The 19442-nt window shown below is 40.4% G+C and overlaps 2 protein-coding genes across 2 annotated transcripts in view; both read right to left on the bottom strand.

The window, feature by feature from the left end:
* Positions 1–3067: 3067 nt before the first annotated feature.
* On the bottom strand, positions 3068–6101 carry LOC115812602 (cytochrome P450 26B1-like). Its single transcript, XM_030775087.1, has 6 exons — positions 5895–6101; positions 5385–5609; positions 4900–5175; positions 4633–4785; positions 4107–4535; positions 3068–3436 (listed from the first exon to the last, which is right to left on the bottom strand). The coding sequence occupies exons 1-6, from the start codon at positions 6099–6101 to the stop codon at positions 3068–3070; spliced, it is 1659 nt and encodes a 552-aa protein (XP_030630947.1).
* A 2333-nt stretch (positions 6102–8434) lies between these two features.
* exoc6 (exocyst complex component 6) overlaps positions 8435–19442 on the bottom strand; it is a 31063-nt gene continuing 20055 nt past the window's right edge. The window contains exons 19-22 of the mRNA XM_030773572.1: positions 16069–16210; positions 13688–13761; positions 9834–9946; positions 8435–8884 (exon numbers count right to left, since the gene is read on the bottom strand). Of these exons, the coding sequence (XP_030629432.1) occupies positions 8752–8884; positions 9834–9946; positions 13688–13761; positions 16069–16210 (462 nt within the window). The 3' untranslated portion in view covers positions 8435–8751. The remainder of the gene's footprint in view (positions 8885–9833; positions 9947–13687; positions 13762–16068; positions 16211–19442) is intronic.

The following is a 19442-nucleotide window of genomic DNA, read 5'->3' on the forward strand; positions in this document are numbered from 1 at the left end:
CGAAGAGATCAAATTAAGTAAGTTTTCGTCATTTCGCAATTATAAAATGGCAGTATGATAAATGCACTTAAATACCATAACCCAGCTCAGCCCAAACGACAAGTGAATGTGTATAAACTATCACTTGAGACTCACAGCTCGGAAGCAACAAACAACGAATCAATCTAAATTAATTCTGTGTTATTTTTTGTTGTTGTTTGTTTGTTTGTTTTATGTTTTAAGTATTGCTAGACTGTTTTCACCATGCAATTTTAGCACTGAGTTGAATGTAAGCTGACAAAAATATCAGCCCATATTCCGGCTAAAATGTATTACGGTTCTCTTCAGTCTGTCTTTGAGTTCAGCTACAGAAGACTGATAAGAAAATCCTGTGTTAAATAGGCCATCTAAATTTTGATATAGTGCATAGATGTGTTGCTAGGTGTTGTCATTTTTCAATTTGTTAGTGGCCTTTGCGTGTGATGAGCTTTGTGTTGGGAGCGCATCGTCAGCGATTAACGCTGGAGGGCCCTCGAATCCCCCAACGTTTTCCCCCGTTCCCAAGCGCTGACCCGCTTGTGACCTACAACGCGGACCCTGACATCTCGGTGAACTCTGGCGCAAACCTCGCCAAGTTCACTGTCCGTCAAATAACGAGATACGGGAGCCTGAGCAGCAGTAATTACAGAAGGAAAGCTCCATTATCTGCACTGTGATCTATTCTCTGGCTGTCAATCATAAAAATCGAATAAAGCGCATAATTAAAGCCACTTACAGTAATCTTGTAATTGGGTCAAGAGATGAACAGTCTTTTCACTTGTGTGAAAAAGTTTTAATTGGAACTTTGGATGTGGACTCTTCTTATATTTTTATCACAATATTGTAAACTCACTTGGTTGAGCCTATATTTAGCCAACAGAACTGTTGTTTTAAAATCCTGAATATCATGGAAAGCACGTTAGGCTATCAAACACGCATTAGCCTTTATCAGTTTTTTTTTCTTGATTTGAGATATACATTGTCTTAAATTTCAAACCTTACCTGTCCATTCTATGTCGCAGACTTAGTTGTATAGGACTGCTTGTGCCTCGGACACGTGGCGACATCAAATCCTGAATTTATGGCGAATCATGGCCACAGTGTTGATAAATGAGTTTACATGACATATAGCCCACGAACGCAGTTTGAACTGGAGGCACCACGGGAGGGGGTCAGGGGAGCACAGCAAAACAGTTCACTAAAGGGTCAGCTTGTCGACTGTCTCTGAGGTGTAACCTCGAAAACTCCCCATCAGTCCAGTGTTGACAAAATGCTATTGATGCGGAGTTTTCTCGTGTTTTAATCTCTGTTCTTCGATTTTATTTGAACTGAAATTATTGAATTTGATAAGATAGTCATTGTTATCTGTTGAATTTGCGGCATGCCTAACGGTTTGTTGGCTATAAATGGGTGTAACAATGCAAATGTCGGCTTCGGAATGTGTTTTCACTAAGAGTGTTCTCGAATATCAAATTCGGAGTAGAATAGGCATAAGTCCATTTTGCATTTTTTTGTCCTAGCCTAACATCAGAAATTTTCTTAAAGCTTTCTTAATGTTGTCTTCCTCAATCATCGTAATCTATGTGTGGACACTTAAGTTTGCCCTTCACAGCCTGTGTATAGATTAAGCCTATATAAAACAAGTACGTGTATTAAGTGAAATATTTTGGGAAATAACATTTCTTGATAATTGTACATTCATCATAAGTTTGCTTACAAAAAGAATCTATGTTACAGAAAACACAAATGTCATAAATATTAACACCTTTTAACTTAATCAGAAATAAATCTGGATGAAGCAGCTCCATTTCAAAGTTCACTTTAAGTCAAAACTAAACAGCCACCAAAATATTCCTTTTTCCTAAGTATAAAAGGAATTAAGTACATTAAGTAGAATGATTCATCCACCACACATCGTTGAATTGGACATCTGGGGAACAAAAGACCACAGATCAGACCAAAAAGTAAAGGGTTTGGAGGTGGAAACACAGAGGAACATCCTCATATTACAATTTCAAAGTCCACATTTTATTGATGTACATTGAAGTGGCATTCAGCGGAGTTCCATGTTAAACACATTCACTACATGAAACCTACTGAAAGTATTGAAAGACAAGATTCAATGGCAAAGTCCTGAAAACCGGAATTGTGTGTGTGTGTGTGTTTGTGTGTGTGTGTGTGGGAATTGAGCTCCTGAGTTGGTCATCACATACCGACTCCATGAGAGTGCACCATGAGAGACCCCGGAACTAATGGTCATCTGGTTTCATAGCCAGGGTTTATGCAGAAGTTTGACTAAATAGCAGCCTAGAGGAGAGGTCAGAGATGCCCCTTTGATGTTCCATAGACTCTTAAGTCAAAAAAGAAATGCGTTGTCACTTTAAGCCAAGGACAGGTCAAATATGACATCGGAATTATATTCTTGACATTTTGTGCAAGTATATGTACAGAAAGAACAAATTACATACAGAATGCATGTTCTCGGGAAGCTTTCGTTGCAATTAGATGTTATTATCTTAATAATCAAAAAGTCAGAGTATTACTTATCATATTCATTAAAGTGTAAGAAAATCTGGAGAGTACATTCTATTTCTTGACTAGTTTTGATAACATCACATCCAATGTTCAGACCTTTACAATATATACACTGATAAGTAAAAAGGTAAAAGATCATGATATTGGTTCAAATCTGACATCCACAATTTAACAAAACAAAGAAAAGTTATTATGTACATGAAAAATAAATAGCAAACCACAATAGATGATCTAGATATGGTGGCTTAGAAGCAAGATGTGTATACTTAAGGTCTTCATGTGTGTGTTCTCCTACTTTAAATCGTTCGTGTCTTTTCCTGTCATTCAGTGAGTTTTTTTTTTTGTAAATTGCTTTTGAATTAATTTTGTTAGTAGTAAACAGAAAAGCGCCCTGAGACTAACGATATACACTCATATCAAAATTACCAATTTGAATAGTGAGAAACCACCATGATGGTTTGAAGTGCTTGAATATGCCAACCATTTACATTTGAAATATCAGTGAACCTCTAAGCTAAGTATGTACACAATGCTCCTTTCCCCAAGAGTCTGTGTAATTGAAGTTAACATAGAGTCCACTGGCCGGGTGCACAACTGGCACTGTTTGCATCTTTGGAATGGTTTGTGTGGCAATTCTCCATTCAGTGGTTGCGAGCAATTCAACAGCAAGGGTTTTTATGATAATCTTGGCCAGTTCTTTGCCAATGCAGTTCCTTATGCCACCACCAAATGGAATGTAATTGAAACGACCGGTTTTGCTCTCATCTCTCTTTGCTGCAAAGCGGTCTGGATCAAACGTGCCCGGGCACTGGTAAACTGGAGCCGTCTCATGGGTATCCCGGATGCTGTAAAGCACGCTCCATCCCTTTGGAATCTGACAACCCTTCAAAAAGGAAAGGAAATTGTAGTTAATTGTAGACTTTGATTGTTCAGTGATTGTACTTAGGCCATGTTGTCAGTTTTCACTCACAGTAGTAAATGTGCATGGTTATGAAAACTAGGGGGTGATGTTTTAGATTCGTCTTAATATATATGTTTCAGGATCTGCCTCAAGGAATAGCTAGCAGGTGACTTTAGGATATTATGTATATAGATATAAATGTCTCCCATCGAATGTAAAAGATCAGCTCTTTACAATTTCATCACAGAGAATAATAGAATGACAGTATTTAAGGACTTTGATCCATCTTTAACTCATTCATCTTCCAAATATATCAATTGGACAATTATTTTCTAGTAACTTGTTGAAACTGCAATTCTACATGGTCGGTGATTTTGTGTTTTTCAAAAATTATCGTCTGCAAATTCACCCTTACAGACCGATGAAATCGTGTTCCTCTAATTTATGCAAGAGGCAGTGATTTCCCCGGTTACTTGTTATGATGATGGTTCCTCTTTTAGAAAAAGAGAACTTGATAGAATTCTAAGAATTCTTAGGTACTGACTGAGGATAATGACCGTTAGTTGCAGTAGGACGCACGCTGTGTTGTGTGAGGAGCAATACACACATCTGTAAACATAAAGTGGACAACACGCGCTATTGTCATACGTACGTCTAGCTCAAATGTCTTCAGCACAGTCCTGTAGCCGCCAGATACTGGAGGAAAGTATCTTAGCACCTCCTTCACGACACAGTCGAGGTATCGCATCGCACTAAGCCTCTCTAAAGTTAGATGAGGCAGATGATATTTTGACTCCTCCTCCGTGACATTCTTTGAGTTTCTTGTTTCATGTGTTAATGTCGTGGATTCTGTTATTCTCTCTCCCCCCGTATTTTCACGTAGATCACACTGATTCACAGAGTTACGTCGGGTCCCAGCGTTGTAGAGCTGATCACACCTGGTACCTGAGAGTTCTAAATCCTTAATCTCTACCCTGGCTCTCTGCGCAACGGAAGGATGCAAAAGCAACAGCAGGATGAGTGACGTAGATGCGCTTGCGGTGGTGGAATGCGCAGCAAATATCAGTTCCACAGCAGTTTCCTACAAAATAAGGACAATATTAGCGCTCTGTTTTGGCGCCTCACGATGAAAATATTCAGTAAATGTATTAATTTAGGCCTATTCGTCATTTGCGTACCTTCAACTCTTGAACAGTTAAGTCGTGGTTGTTTTCCTTGGCGCTGCTTAGAATATAATCGAATGCATCGTTAAAACCCTCTGATGGCCTTTGCAACTTCTCCTCGATCATTTTCTCCATGAATGAGTGCAGTATTTCCCTAGCTTTTATTCCCTGGTTTAAAACAAAGTTGAAATTCCTTCCATTTACATACTGACACGGAAATCAGCAGGCTGGGTACATTATGAATCTACATATCATAAAGCTTTAATTATTCCTAATACTCACTTTACGGAGGCCACTGAAGGATACGTCAATGGGTAATGAGAAGAGGTTGTTCATAAGTTGTTCAAATATACTGGCGAGGTAATTGATTTGAGTCTCCTCTATATTAAGCCCCAAAAGCACCTGGACAGCAATGCGAAAAGTGAGTACTTTAGTCGCAGCATAGACATTAGTGGGGCCTGACTCTGAGCACCATTGTCCAACCTCCCTCTTAACCACATCTTGCAGGCGGGGAACATAGGTCTCCAAAGCCTGACGACTGAAAGCCTTAGCCAGGATCTATAGAAACAGACAACAAAGAAACCAGCAAAACAGTGATATTAAATGGAGAAAGCATGACAGCAGGGTCACGTGTAGCTAAATCGATTAAAAGACTCATCGACATGATTTTAGAGAAACGACATCCCCCATGGACGAAACAAGCCAAGTGCATAGTCTGCTGAAACTTTTTATTTTAAAAACAAGATTAATAATATGGTGTTTCTTACTTTACGTTTTTTCTTATGAACGTCCCCGATGGAGTTTGCTAATGTGTTGGGCCCCAAGATAATGCGCGTGCTCTGAGGCCATTGAGTGCACACCAAGTGGTGCTCTCCCAGCAGTATTTTACGGACGTTTTCCGCTCCGGTGACACGGATCACAGGTTTCCCTAGTAGATGAGTTTTGAAAACGTTTCCATACTTCTCTCTCCTGCTGACATGAAAGTTGGGACCCTGCCAAAGACAAAGTATAGCAAAGGAGGTTATTTCTTTGTTTATTTGTTTTTGTTTTTTTTTATATATAGCGTCAACCCGCTTCAGGTCCTAATTTCATGCCTGTTTGTAGCAATGCATCCAAAGGGGTATTCAGCATGATTTTAAACGCTGTATGGTTTAAGGACTATCCTTCTACTTCCGACATCTTCGTCATTCAATTATACCCAAGCTTATCAAGGAATTATCAGGCGGCGTCGGATAGTCTCCACCACCTATATGATAGGTGCGTAATTGCGTTCTTACCTGAAACAGCCAGTGAAATGTTTCCCCAACAAGTGGCCACCCCATGGAGCCTTTTGGGAGGGGTAGGTTGCTTTCCCTATCCCGTGTGATGGTCCACCGAAGGGTCCATAGTTGCCGGGAAACGGCTATTAGCAGTAGAACAGATAACACAGATGTTACCACTGTGACAAGCAAGGAAACAGTTTCCAGCTCCAGAAAGTTCATCATTGGGACCAAGACAGCACCAGCTTCGATTCTTCAAATTCCGTGTTGATTTGTTTGGGCACTTAAGAGGATGCTGTAAGTTGTATGTGTATTTGATGTTTGACGTAAGAGATAATTGCAAGAAATTTAAAGATGTTAAATTTAAAAATGGACACACGTCACTTTGAGGCAGTGATAATAACAATTAAAATAATAATTTATCGCAATAGGCTACCCACGAAATATTGAAATAACTGCAAAAGACGAAGATTACCATGAAATAGACCCAATCCCTTAAATATAATCTATATTATTTTCTCGAGAGCAGAGAGCTCTTTGGTAGATGTTGTTGAAACCCCTTGTTATAAATCTTGGTGAGCTTAATGATCCACCTTCACCGATGACGTATTGCATATAGGTTTGTTGATGGTTTGGGACAGCATTCAAGTTTGTGACTTGCACAGAAACTCCGAGGGGCAAGGACTAACTATACATAGCGACGCTGCACATGCCTACAATAATATGCATGTTGATGTATTAAATAATCAATGGAAAATCGATAATAAGCAGTTCTGGACGTTGTTTACCGAAAACACGAGTAAATGAGCTATATTTTCGGGATAACGGTACAACACAAGATCAGTGACCTATCAAAATAATTTTCAGCACCTTTGTTATCTGGATGATAAATGCACCAAGGCTATATAGATATGAAGCAGCTGGGCGCAGTATAAAATTTTAGACCGCTGTGATGTCAACGCGAATCACTTATCCTTCATTCCACCACTTGGATATCAACAGCATGGCAGACAACAGACGACACTAAGAACTAGTAGACTTAATAGCGGACCGCTCTCTCTTTTGCCCTGTGTGGGAATAGGTACGTTTTAAATTGCTACACCTGCTGCACACTTCGGAGCGCTAGGGGCAGGCGGACGGCAAGTTCAATCGTTATCCCTACGGAATCGTTTTCTATAAAAAATTATTATTAATGTATTTTAAACTAGGCAATGTCAAGTTTCATCTTGTGTCTATCTATCTATGGAATTATTTCACATACTTAACCGTCTCAAACTGTAACAATTGTGTCATGCTGAATAAAGTTTGTATGATCAGCTGAAACGAACAGTGAAGCGTTTTTGTGATCACATTTTATTAAAGCACACAAATAAAAACAAACAGACTTGGGAAAACGTCTCATTTATGGGATTCATTTATGATGTGCATGGCAGGGAGACTACAGCCAACTGCCAGTTCATACTCTTACTCCTTTTTCACATTGGAGTGCCATACGCTGTTAAGTAGTGTTAACCATGAGAGACAATGGGGAAGGAAGAAACGGAAAATGCCCTCACACAGCAGTGCTGAAATGTAATTGCTAAATTTAAATACAGTTTCAAATTCTATACAAATCTTAGGAGATGGAAGGATGCACCAACCCCTGAAGGTGAGCCACAGGAACTTAGTCCTCTGCCTCCCATTTCTTAAATTTAACAAAATAGGTGGTATTTACAAAGACATTTTCATTATACAAGCATATATATTTAAAAAAGGCAAACTTAAATAATTTTCAGTGCAAAATGCCGATTAAAAGTAGCACAAACCAAAAAAAAAAAAAATGTTTAATGACTTCTCATTTTATATGCAACTCTGTTTAAGAGACTGCAACTAAACCAATTATTGCTCATTTTTGTTTTGACTTAGCATGATATTCTAAAGCATTTGAACCCAAAAGCTTTCATTTCACCCTGAGGTAAATAAAATTAAATTAAAATAATATATAATTCTAAATAACATTTTAGATGCACGCAATGACTCTGTAATTCACATCCTCTGAAATGCGAGTGACCATCAACAAAACATTCTTCCATAAAAGCAAAGTGAGCTATTGATTGAGCAGAGGTGTTCACACACAGACCTCTGGCCATCAATCTACGGGGATAAAGAAAAAAAAAAAACTTAAAAGGAATGAAATCATGCAAGCTGATTTTTTTGAAAGATACTCAATTAGAGCCAAATGTGATTCAAGCCAAACCAGTGGGGAAGCGTGATTATGGGTAGTGTTCCATATATCCAAATCTATTTACAGTAAAAATGCCGCACGGCGTAAAGGAGGATTTCATACAGATGTGAACATCAGTCTCGTATCTGGACTTCATGATCCATTCTCAGACGTCTGAGCAATTACATTCCCAAATCTGAACACCCTCCTGTGTAGTGATACAATCATTGCACTTTCACTATGTAAAAACATAATTTTCAGCCATTAAAAATACATAAAAAACAAAAACAAAAACAAAAATAAAGAAAGAAACAAAACCATCTACTGCTTAATTGTCTTTGTGTTCAGTAAACTGTTTTTCTCCCCCATTTCTTCCCTCACGTATTTACAGTATCTACCCAGTCGGATAAAAATGAGAATTGGGACACATTTGGCAAAGAGCATGTGGTGCTGTCACCAAAATACACTGCATTACTTTGATCAGTTACACTATAATACACACTGTTACTATACAAGGAGGGGCCAACGGGGTTTGGAAATAAGAGTGAATCAATTGAAAGAAAGTAATGCAGTCCGTTTCACCACAAACTATACACCATGCATTCATACAGTCGAAGGAAAGCTGGGCGTCTGGACGTGAGCCGTTGGGCACGTCGCGGAAGGTGAAGCGGTCTAGGAGTGTTGAGACATCCCGTTCACCAGGCTCCTCAGCTGCTTCACCACCGTCTCTATGAGCTTCTGCTTGTCCCGGTCGTTCTTGCGGAACTGGGAGAAGATGTTGTTCTTTTTGCTTGTGTCCTTCATTCTGTTGGAGCAAGGTAAGAAAACAGCATCGCTAGATAAATCTCAGCATTCCCCTCCTTCCCTTTGCATTCTTGGAATACTTGATACATTGGCTGCAGTTCTTAACCTTCAGGATCATTGATTTGAAGAGACAGGATAAGTGATATGAAAACTCTAAAACAAACTGAGCTCCTCCTTTAGACTGCAGCTATAGTGAGATATCAGGTGACCAACCACAACTGTCGGTAAAATTAGTAATATGGGACAGTCTGTCTTCCTGCTTGATTGTTTGAGTGAGGCAAATGAGAAAACGGACTGAATGGTGAAATCAGTCACGGACATACAGGCCGTAGGAAACTGTTTTTCAAACATTAAATTGTTTAAAAATGTATAATCTTGCTTTTTTTTGACTGCTTCTGTTTTCTCACAGTGTATTCTGCATTTTTATATATTTCATCATGTTCTTCCTTTTTACTGCATACGAAAGTGTTACCAAGACACAAAAATCAATTGTTTTCCAGAAACTATCACATATTGCTTAAAATATACGACCTAAAAATTGTGCTTTACCATATGTCTACTATCACACATCTGCTTAGCTCAAAATATTTCATAACAGAACTACAGTCTTATAGTGTCTAAATTTGTGGAGGTCCCATTATGGTTGTGTTTAATTCAGAGAAAAAAAATGCAAATTCCATCATATCAGCTCAATTTCAGGATTCCATCTGTGAATCCACAAACACAGAATGCTAATGTCCTTTTATGATTACAGAAATCAAAATTCAGCTACATACCCTCTGTGGACTCTGCCATGTGTTAGCAGTAAAAAGAAAGAGGAAGGAGAAATCATGTTTAGTGCTGATTAATAGAGAGACCAAGAATCATTCCAGTGAAGTTCATTTTAAGCAGTAGGAAATATTCTTTACATATGAAGAGGAAAAAAAAAAAATCAGGGGATTAACACTGACTTTTCCAAAAGTGCTAGCGCTGTAGAGGGGTTGACTCTCAGGTACTTTGACGTTGGCTGGCCATAGTCTGCCAGGTATGTAGACCAGTCCCACACCATAAACAGGTCTAAGAGCTGCAAAAAAAAACAAAAAAACAACACGCTTATCAGAAAATGTGTCACACAGGCTGTTTCTGTCCAAATGTTTATACTGAACCCCCAAATTCGGCCGATTGCGTAGTGTTTTCGGTAAAAAAAAAAAAGAGAACTCGCGACAAAATCAATAACCTTTGAGAAGGACGCGAGTTCATGAAGCTCTTGTTTTTTTGAGAGCGGTATTAAGCATGTTCTATTTTCCACTGAGGCAGCAGTTCTGCACTTAGCTGGGGTATGTGTGAACTGATGAGTGGGGGTTACTCCTGGAGCTCTTGTTGGGGGGACCTGGGAGAAAGCACTTAAAATGCAAAAAGGAGAGAAATCCCACGGTGACCTCTAGGTAACCTGTGTTGGGGATAATCCTGGCTCCACTCTGGCCTGCAGTCACACTGTTACACTGAGTGGCCTCCCTGCCACTTTGCACCTCCAATTCAAAGCAAGGCCAGGCTTCAGACACATTGTACTTAATAAGCTGTAGAGGGGAGAGATCGCTCTCTTCAATGTATGCTAATCAATATCAATCAACGGAGGACAATTGCTGGATGGCTTGTTCATAATGGGGGACTTTGAAAGGGAGGGCTTCTGAGCTAATACCATTTCACACCTGCTATGTGGTCCGTATTGGAAAGGCCTGTTTGCTGGACTGTTATTTAATGCTGTTTGTTGCTCCTGCTGAGTGGTGGTACAACAGCCACTACAGAGTGTCCCACAAAGAGAGTCAATCTCTCCGTCATAGCCATGGTGTAAACAGTGGGCCGTGCTTAGATCAGTGTAGTTTTTTGGGGGTTTTTTTTTGTAGTTTTCCTGATAGCGGGTAAAGACTAAGGCAGACCAAAGTTTCACATTAATGTTACATTTCATTAATGTATTGCAGAATGTGATGAAAAGGTACAATTATCCCCACATCAGAAGATGATTTTGTTCTTAATGTCTAGATGTCATTAAATGTGTTCAAAGGAAAGAGACATAATAACCACAAAACTACAAAAGAAGCAAGTGCTGGGAGCAAGTTATTAAGTCCACACAAAACATGCTTTTTGTGTGTAAATTGTGTGCGTGTGTGTCTGCTGTTTTGAGCCATTGCTGATGGCTCAGAAAAAAGAAAAAGAAAAAAAAACCAACAGTCAGGACGCTGAAGCGTGCTATCAGGTAATATCACAGTTTGCTTCTCTGATTCCTTGCCAACCAGCATTTGAGTTGATACTAATCCCCTCTAGATTGAATTTTTCCCACAGGGCAGAACAGCTTCTGAAAGCCCCTGTCTCAACAACACAGTAGTGGGATCAACAGTTCCCCTGTCATGGCTCACAGAGAATCGGAATCCCCCTCCTGATGCCCCTGCAGTCTACTGTCACTCCTCCAAATGACCTGCCCCAGTCGCGCCTACAAAGACTGTTTTTAACAGGATATTTGGAATTTCCTTATCTTTGATCATATATATATATATATATATATATATATATATATATATATATATATATATATATATACACACACACACACACACATATTTCGTTAAAATGTGTCCCATTAATTCTGACAAGTGAACTGGGGAACAGTGCATGAATGTTCCACAGAGAATAGCAGGCCTCCGAAACAGGCACACACTTGAAAAAGAAAAGACTTGCACAGAATCTCAGGTTTCAGAACAAAATAAAAGTATGGCATAAATTTAAATTGATTTGTTACCTCTCTAATGGAATATCTGATCTATTTATGTGAGAAGTTCAATAAATAATAAAGTATGTCAATTATAAATTATTGTGTTAAAATGATCCATTGCACTGTTATTCCAGATTACATCTGAGCTCTGACCACTGTTCACAGCCAGGATAGCTGCACACAGCTACAACAATCCAAGGTGCATTATAAGACAAGAAGGTCTTAAATTATTAAAATATTGAGACTGCAAAATCCTCTTCCAGGTTCATGGTAAACGTAAGCAAAACAAATTTAATCCGTTTCAAAATAAAAACTACCCAGACCTGCCAGGCTCGTGGTATCGGCTTTCAGGCTACAAAGGTTTCCAAAAATGTCTAAAACGGTACAGAGTAAACAAGAGTCTCCATTAGGGATTATGTGACTGGCAGGGACATTGTGACCTTTCTAAATAGGGTCAGCTCATCCTCAAAGAGGCCAATTCTAGTGGATCCATCTTGTGTGCTGCCTATGGCCCAAAGCATCTCTCCTGCGCCATGCTTACATATGTGCTTTTGCAGTAAGTTACTTTGCTGAGTGGTGTGCGCGGAACGGAGGGTTAACCTTAGCAGGGGGCGGGGCCGGACAGGCCTGACTTGAAGGGATAAAAACCTGACCACTGGCGTTCTCTCTGCCCTTATCTCTGACTGAGTCGATGTGACCCCAACTAGAGTACTCTGTAAAGCTCCCAGTGCCTGAGAGGAAGCTGCGTGTCTCTCTGGAGTGCACTTGAAAAGAGCTGTCATCGTGTCCTGTGTAAAAATCAGTCAGGGATCAAAGGCGAGCTATGAGGGCCGGTGGTGAGGGTGGAGAGAAAGAGAGGGAGGTTCTGAGTAAAACAGGCGCGAGCTGGTCGGGTCTGTGATCACAAAATCCCGTCAGATGAGTGAAAGATGCCGACGCACTGCCATGTGCAGGTTTTTTTTTTCCTTGACGTTTTTTTTTGGTCAAGTACATGTTTATTGATCTACCACAAACGTTGGGGATGACAATATGTGATGAGAGAGACAGAAAGAGCAGATGAGAATTTTTAAAAAAAAAAGAAAGTGCAAAAAAGAGAGGTAAGTTATCTCTAGACAGTTCTGACACAGTGAGAAGGAAGTCAAGATAAAAACTGCTTGATTAAATCTCTCCACTCTGGATCCATCCAGCATCAAAAGTCAAGCTGTGCTGTTGTGCAAACACAGCTTTGCTATCTCCGGTTTCACTCCAAGTGAAACAACATAGGAATGTCTGAGAGACTAAACCATGATCTCAGATGGTCAGTAATGTAGCACTATATTACAAACAACTAAGAGTATTAAGATTCTTACCACTGGAAAGTATTCTCTTGCCTAAAAAGTGTAATTTGGGCCACACTTAATCAATGAATGTTGTGTTGTGAAATGATAATAAAATTCAAATGAAGACACCAGCACTCATTCAGTCCCAGCAGTTCCATGTTTTTTTGTGGGGTTTTTTTCCCCAGAGAGGTGAAGGGATTCATTGACATACTCCACAATAGCATCTGACTCCTGAGATAAAGCATTCAATCACATCGACCCTAATTAAAGCATCTCTATCCTTCACAGACACTGTAAACTTCCAGAGCGTTCCAATTGGCTCACGCTGGCAATACGAAAAAGAGCCAAGCACTGATTACACCAGTTTAATATACTGCATGAGATAAAGCACAACAGGTGTTAAGAGGAATGTCCAATGGGGACAGAGCTGTGTAAACACATGAACAGTTTAGCTTTAGTCCTGTATGAGACATTCCATGGGTGCAGAAGCCTCTCTGTGACCTCGGCCTGAAACCAGAAGCACCTCAGGCCCAGATTAAGAGGCCAAAGTCCTCGCAGCTCAAAAGCACGGAGACAGAGAGAGGAGCCGCTAAGAGCATAATGAAGCCCCACTCAGTGATGTTCCAGGCAGTGTGGCTTCCATTATCCTTTCTCCTGTGCTTAACTTCCCCCCCCCCCAAAAAAAACAAACACTCTCAACTCCAGTTGAGTCACGTTAAAGGAGACGCAAGACACGTACCTGTCGCAGGTCGATGAATGCCAACTGTAGTGTGTCCCCCTGGAAACCTGGCACTGGCTCTGAACTGGCAAACACTGCATATGCAGGAGACACACCCACACAGACACAAACAGAAATGCAAGCTTCTTAGTGAGGATATACTGTGAATTATTCAGATGTTCAAATGGCTCGTGAAAATGGATGATTCAGGAACTTCTGTGAAAATCTGAACTGCACAATTTATTTGGTATGCTTCACTTTCCAACACTTCAAAGTGTTACTCCATCAAGAAATTGCAGACAATTATTGGCTCCGTCAATATTTTTCTTTAGCAGGGCAGCAAAATAAATCTGTTTGAAAAACTCCTAGGATGTTCTCTTTTGACAATTATTTTTAATTGTACATATTGTATTCATTGTTTGCAATAAAGGAGAAACCAAATCATGAGTTCATATCAAGTGACTGAGTGTAGTTTGTCCTGTGGTGTAACCATTAGCCATGTTTACAATAATGTAATATTGTCCATCTTTACAATTCAGCTACGCATGAAGTAATACATCTCCAATTACAGCTATGCTCACAGGGGACTAAAACGAAACAGGTGAAGCGCTTAATCAACACGCACGCTGGAAAAGACTTCAAAACATTATTGTTAAACGGAACAAAAGTCGGTGTGACTGTTTTGACGGGTGGAAGCCGAACCAGCTCAGAGTGACAAGAGCCTCTCCCACTCAATTCATACTAAGCGACCGGGGTCATGAATTCCGTGTCCTTCCTGTATGACTGAACCCAGGTATGAACTCTGCTTTACCCTGTGACACCTGCCTGAGGGTCCTACTGGGTCCTATTAGACAAATACGCACATCTTGCCTTTTCTCTGGCCCTGACAGTGATGCAGCAGAGCAGTCGCTGAATGGCCGTTGAGCGTTAGGTGTGGTTAGGTTATCGCTGAGCGTTCCCACATGAGTTCATTCAGAGACGCGCTCGCGGCTTCGGCATCTCTATTGTGCCTGCTTAACTGGAGAAGGTTCTAGACTTCCCTAGAGAGGTAGAGGAGCCAAAGCCTAACAGTAGATCAGGATCAGCATTGTTCTGTGTTGAGGAAAAGTGGCAACAGCACACCGTGTGCCCCGTGGTCTCACGGAGCGCAAAGCCAGTGCAAGTGTAGCCTTTGCATAAAGCCAGTCTAATCTTACAGAAATGTTAACCAGATTCAAAACCATTGGAATTTTTAAAGTTCAACAACCTCTCATGCCTCTGTTGGAGACATCTCATCATCCTGGAGTCTATAATGAGGCAGAGTATGTCAGAGCGGCCCTTCCTCTGTGAAAGCTAGAGTGCCACAAGAATCAGAGAGGAAGTCTCACACACAGACAGGCATGCAAATAGCTGTCGTCTCTCCCCATGCCAAATGTGCCGCTTCAAGGTCACGTCTGTGAGAAGCGGGGTCTCTTGGCACAATTATGATGTGTGAAAAAGGTCAAGGCAGTTCACAGTCATTAGACCCAACACTGAGATCAACAAGCTAGCTAAAACTACAAAGGCAGGAGATTGTTAAAAAATGCGCTACCCGCCTTCAGATGTGTGTTGGTTTTTATTAGACGGTTTGAAAGCTGCAATTACACTGTCTGGAGCAAATCCACAAATAAAGCACACTGGCTTTTGAAAATGTACAGAGGCTTCATAATAAATGAACAGGTTTTTGGAGGAAGTGGAGTTTTTTTTTTTCTTTTTTGGGCGTAAAAACCACAGCGTTTTTAGAGCGCCAACGTGGATTAACAGGGATTGTGTGTCTATTTAGCTACTTTCCATCCAAGCAGAAATCTCTGTGCCTGCTTTGATACATTTGGTTCAAATTTAAGACATATTCACTGAAGCATAACAACAACAACTTCCTTTTAAAACGGTGTTAGGAAAAATATCAACACGGGCAAGGCAAGAACATGCTATTTCAAAAATCAACCTTGGATCTCTGGATGTTCATGTTTAAAGAAGCGGGTTTTAAAGTCTTTTCCAGATAATCCAAACATTTCATCATCAGCTTTGAGATAAGTGTAGAGTATGACTGGAAGAGCGTTAAAGACTGACATAGTTCTTTGAAAACTGATTATAAGATAAACTCTTCTCAAAACGGGCGGTATTTCTGTGTTTTATGACACGGAAGTCATCTTTCTGCCCCACACCAGTTGTGTAAGGCTGTAAGAACGTTACGTCTGAAATATCGCACAATGCAGTCGGAGAGCAATGAGATGTGTGTTAGTGAGAAAATTCCCATCCAGCTTAAAATCATTAAGACTGGAACAACGACAGCAATATTTTACACAAGCAAGAAGTGCTGCACTAATCTTACTTAAGACTCCAAGCCCGCAAAGCCACGAGCAAATTGAACCAAACCCACTTACGTTCACATTGGATGACATCCAGGTTGAACTGCTGAATGGCACCCATGCTGATCTGCTTGAGTTCTGTGTCCAGCAACATTTGCATCAGTGAGGTGGCCAAGTGCTTACAGGCAGACATACAGGCCGTCTGGGCCACCTTTCCCTGTAGAGCGTGCATGCACGCAAACACACACACACACACACACACCCACACACACACATACACACACACACAAAATGGAGAAGAGTGGTCAGTCTAAACTCACTCCAGCCAGGCTTAAAACAAAGACCACAGATGGGGTCGCTTCCATTTCAATTCTGTTTCTTTTTGTTAGTGGCTTATACCCTCTTAACAGAACATATGTTTCTTTTTAGGACGTGGTGATTCAATTTAAAATTCAAGTTAATTCCAATACTTCACAAACGTGGTTATGTACTGAACCACTAAAATGATCTTTCTGGCAATACAAGTAATGTATCACATTATCAAGCCAAAGTTAAGAGAATTAAAATGGAACTGACCCACAGTCTGGTCAAGCATGACATGAGTTAAGGTAATGACAGTTCAGGACCGCCACTACTGTATGTGTACCTGTGAAAACCTAATATTAATAACACACACATACACATTCACACACACACACACACACACACACACACACACACACACACACACACACACACACACACACACACAGAAGTCACACACAGGTACCAAGTATGCATGCAAGGCATTTGGGCTCTTATACTGGACCACAATGAGCAGGTCTGTGGGACTGTACATAAGAGGACTGCAGAACCACTGCTCCAGCAAAAACACATACGCATGCACTAGCCACTATACTGACACATGCTGATGACCAGCAAATACCCACAAAGATACATGGTTTGGTCAAGAGAACACTGTCTGCCCTCTCAAACCATATATCTGATGTCTTTCCTTAGTATCACCGTCTCCACTGCTATCTCATCAAAGCCTGTCAAAAATACCTTTATGATGCCACACCAAATATAAACATATGCAAAAAAAAAAAATATCTGTACACTAACGACCCCGGCCGCTTTCAGAATGTTCCACTCCTCTTCATTAGACCGATCAACCTATTTTACTAGCCATTTATAAGAGAGAGAGAACTGAATTAACCAACACCACATCTGAAATATCTCAGGTCAGAAGCGAGGTTACCTGAAACTACAGGGGCTAAAGGAACAGGAATGATGCCACAAAGAAAAGGTGACACTGAGAACAGTCCTTTTGATCCTAATGTTGAGGATGACCAATCAAATGATTTTTTTTTCTGAAAACATGCAAAAAAACAATCAAAAACACAAAACCTAGAGGAAAAGCATGCTGGGAATTCAAGATCGGTTTAGAAGGACATGCAGCTAACTGAGACATAATGAGTAAAGGGTAACATTTCAAGTCACACGTCTGAGAGTTACTGGGAAATGACGGTTCATTCACTGGAGCTGAAGTGAGTAGGCCAGTACGCAAAATCATAACCGTGACAAAATCAGGACAAAACTGTATAAGGAGAAGGTGGTGGTGTCGTGTACATCTATGAGGGTCATTACAAGGACGGAGTGAAACTGAGGGTCAAAAACTCAACTCTAGAGGTCATGTACCTCTCAACTGTCTGTTATCTAGAGAAAGCTTTAAAACAAACACGCAGCACTTTCTAATAGGGTGTATCTTGTGCAATGATGTACTGGTGTGTTCTGAAATGCTATGTTAGCTCTTGCCAAAGAGAGCCTTATGGAAAGGCCTGTACATGTTTTGAGCGACAAACAACTTTTCCTGAGGGGGAAAGTGAACTCACAACACCAAATTATTGCAACCGCAATAGCTACATCCACTCATTCCTGGGCTCATTTCCACTGAACATAATAACTGCCATTCCAACACAGGCAGGATCATCAGTCCCTTATAAAACAATTTGGGATCTGAACGGCATTTTCTGAATTTTTAAATCAATTCTAATACAGGGGCAATCTTCTTACAGACAACTTACAAGATGTAATATCTGGCACTCAAGGCAGTGAATGACCTCTTTAACTATACAAACTCCATAAAACTGACTGTTATAAATATATTGTGTGTAAAAAAAAAAAAAATGCAACATTGATGATTTGAACCTTAAGTGAACACTATTAGCTTAAATCAACTCCCGATCTGATGACACTGATATTTGAATCCGCATATAAACTGCACCAACAGGCAAGAAAAACCTCCACGTGGTAAGCGTGTATAGTTTGTTTGTAGGTCTGGATGTTTAGATGTACGTTTGGATGTCTGGAACTCGAGTCATTTAGCTACCACTTTCTACCAGTTAAGATCTAACTAACACTCATATATGTTTACAAATGTCCCAACTCACGCCGACGTCATTTTTCCAGCACTCACATCACAACTGTCACCTGCCAATACCAGAAAACCTTTACCTTCACAATGTCACTACTCTACTGCAGTTACGGTCCTTCTCTCACAGGAATATGGTAGGAGTCCATGTGACACTAACTGTGTTAACACAGGGGCTGACTGAGTTCCTAGAGACCTATTCCTACCTCCAAAAGGAAAAGAAGTTTAATACACGTTATTTACAAAATGCTACCGGCAGCAGTTCACACACACACACACACACACTATGAAAATTTAGGAAACAGTCCACTTCATTTGTCTAAATGAAGTAGTTATATTAGATTATGTCAGTTAATAGGATAAACTTACTCCCATGAGGTGCTCTCATCTTGCGGGAGATTTCACAATGAGTAATGACTGACAGTGCTGTTGATACACGGCTGTTTTCTGACTTGAGATACACAGTGTATCAGGAAGAATTCTCCCATCAAGACATTCATGCACTATTGCTTTTTGGTGGCAATTAGCAAAACCGGTGCTTGTGTATCTAAAGTAAGAATCCACCCTATTGTCAGCAAATGATGGTACCCATTAGTTTGACAGTCTGAGGGGAACAGATCAAGCTAGCATGACGGTTGATCTGATTTGCTTTGGCATTACATGTGGAAAGGAAAGCAACAAGGCTGGAGGCAAGTCCACAGAACTGACATGAGCATGCAGTCCCCCCCCCCCCCACCAGGGTTCAGGAGGCTTACTCACCGACATCGCAGCATGATCATTGTTGTTATTCTGGGCAGAGTCGCCCACAAAAATAAAAACACGGACAGGGAAAGAAAGTATGGCAACAATAAATGGACAGAAAAATGAAAGATCAGAAACCAAAGCACGCCTTGAAGAAAGAAACAGAAGGCTACGCTACAAGGAGGAAAGGACACATTCCTGAAAAATTAAACTCAAAGAAACAGAATGCCAGAGGAGACAGAGTTATTACTTGTAAAGGACAGGGTAGCTGAAGAGAAAAGCAAGCAGGCAGTCC

The sequence above is a fragment of the Chanos chanos genome, chromosome 5 (genome assembly GCF_902362185.1).
Source record: "Chanos chanos chromosome 5, fChaCha1.1, whole genome shotgun sequence".
Classification (NCBI taxonomy): domain Eukaryota; kingdom Metazoa; phylum Chordata; class Actinopteri; order Gonorynchiformes; family Chanidae; genus Chanos; species Chanos chanos.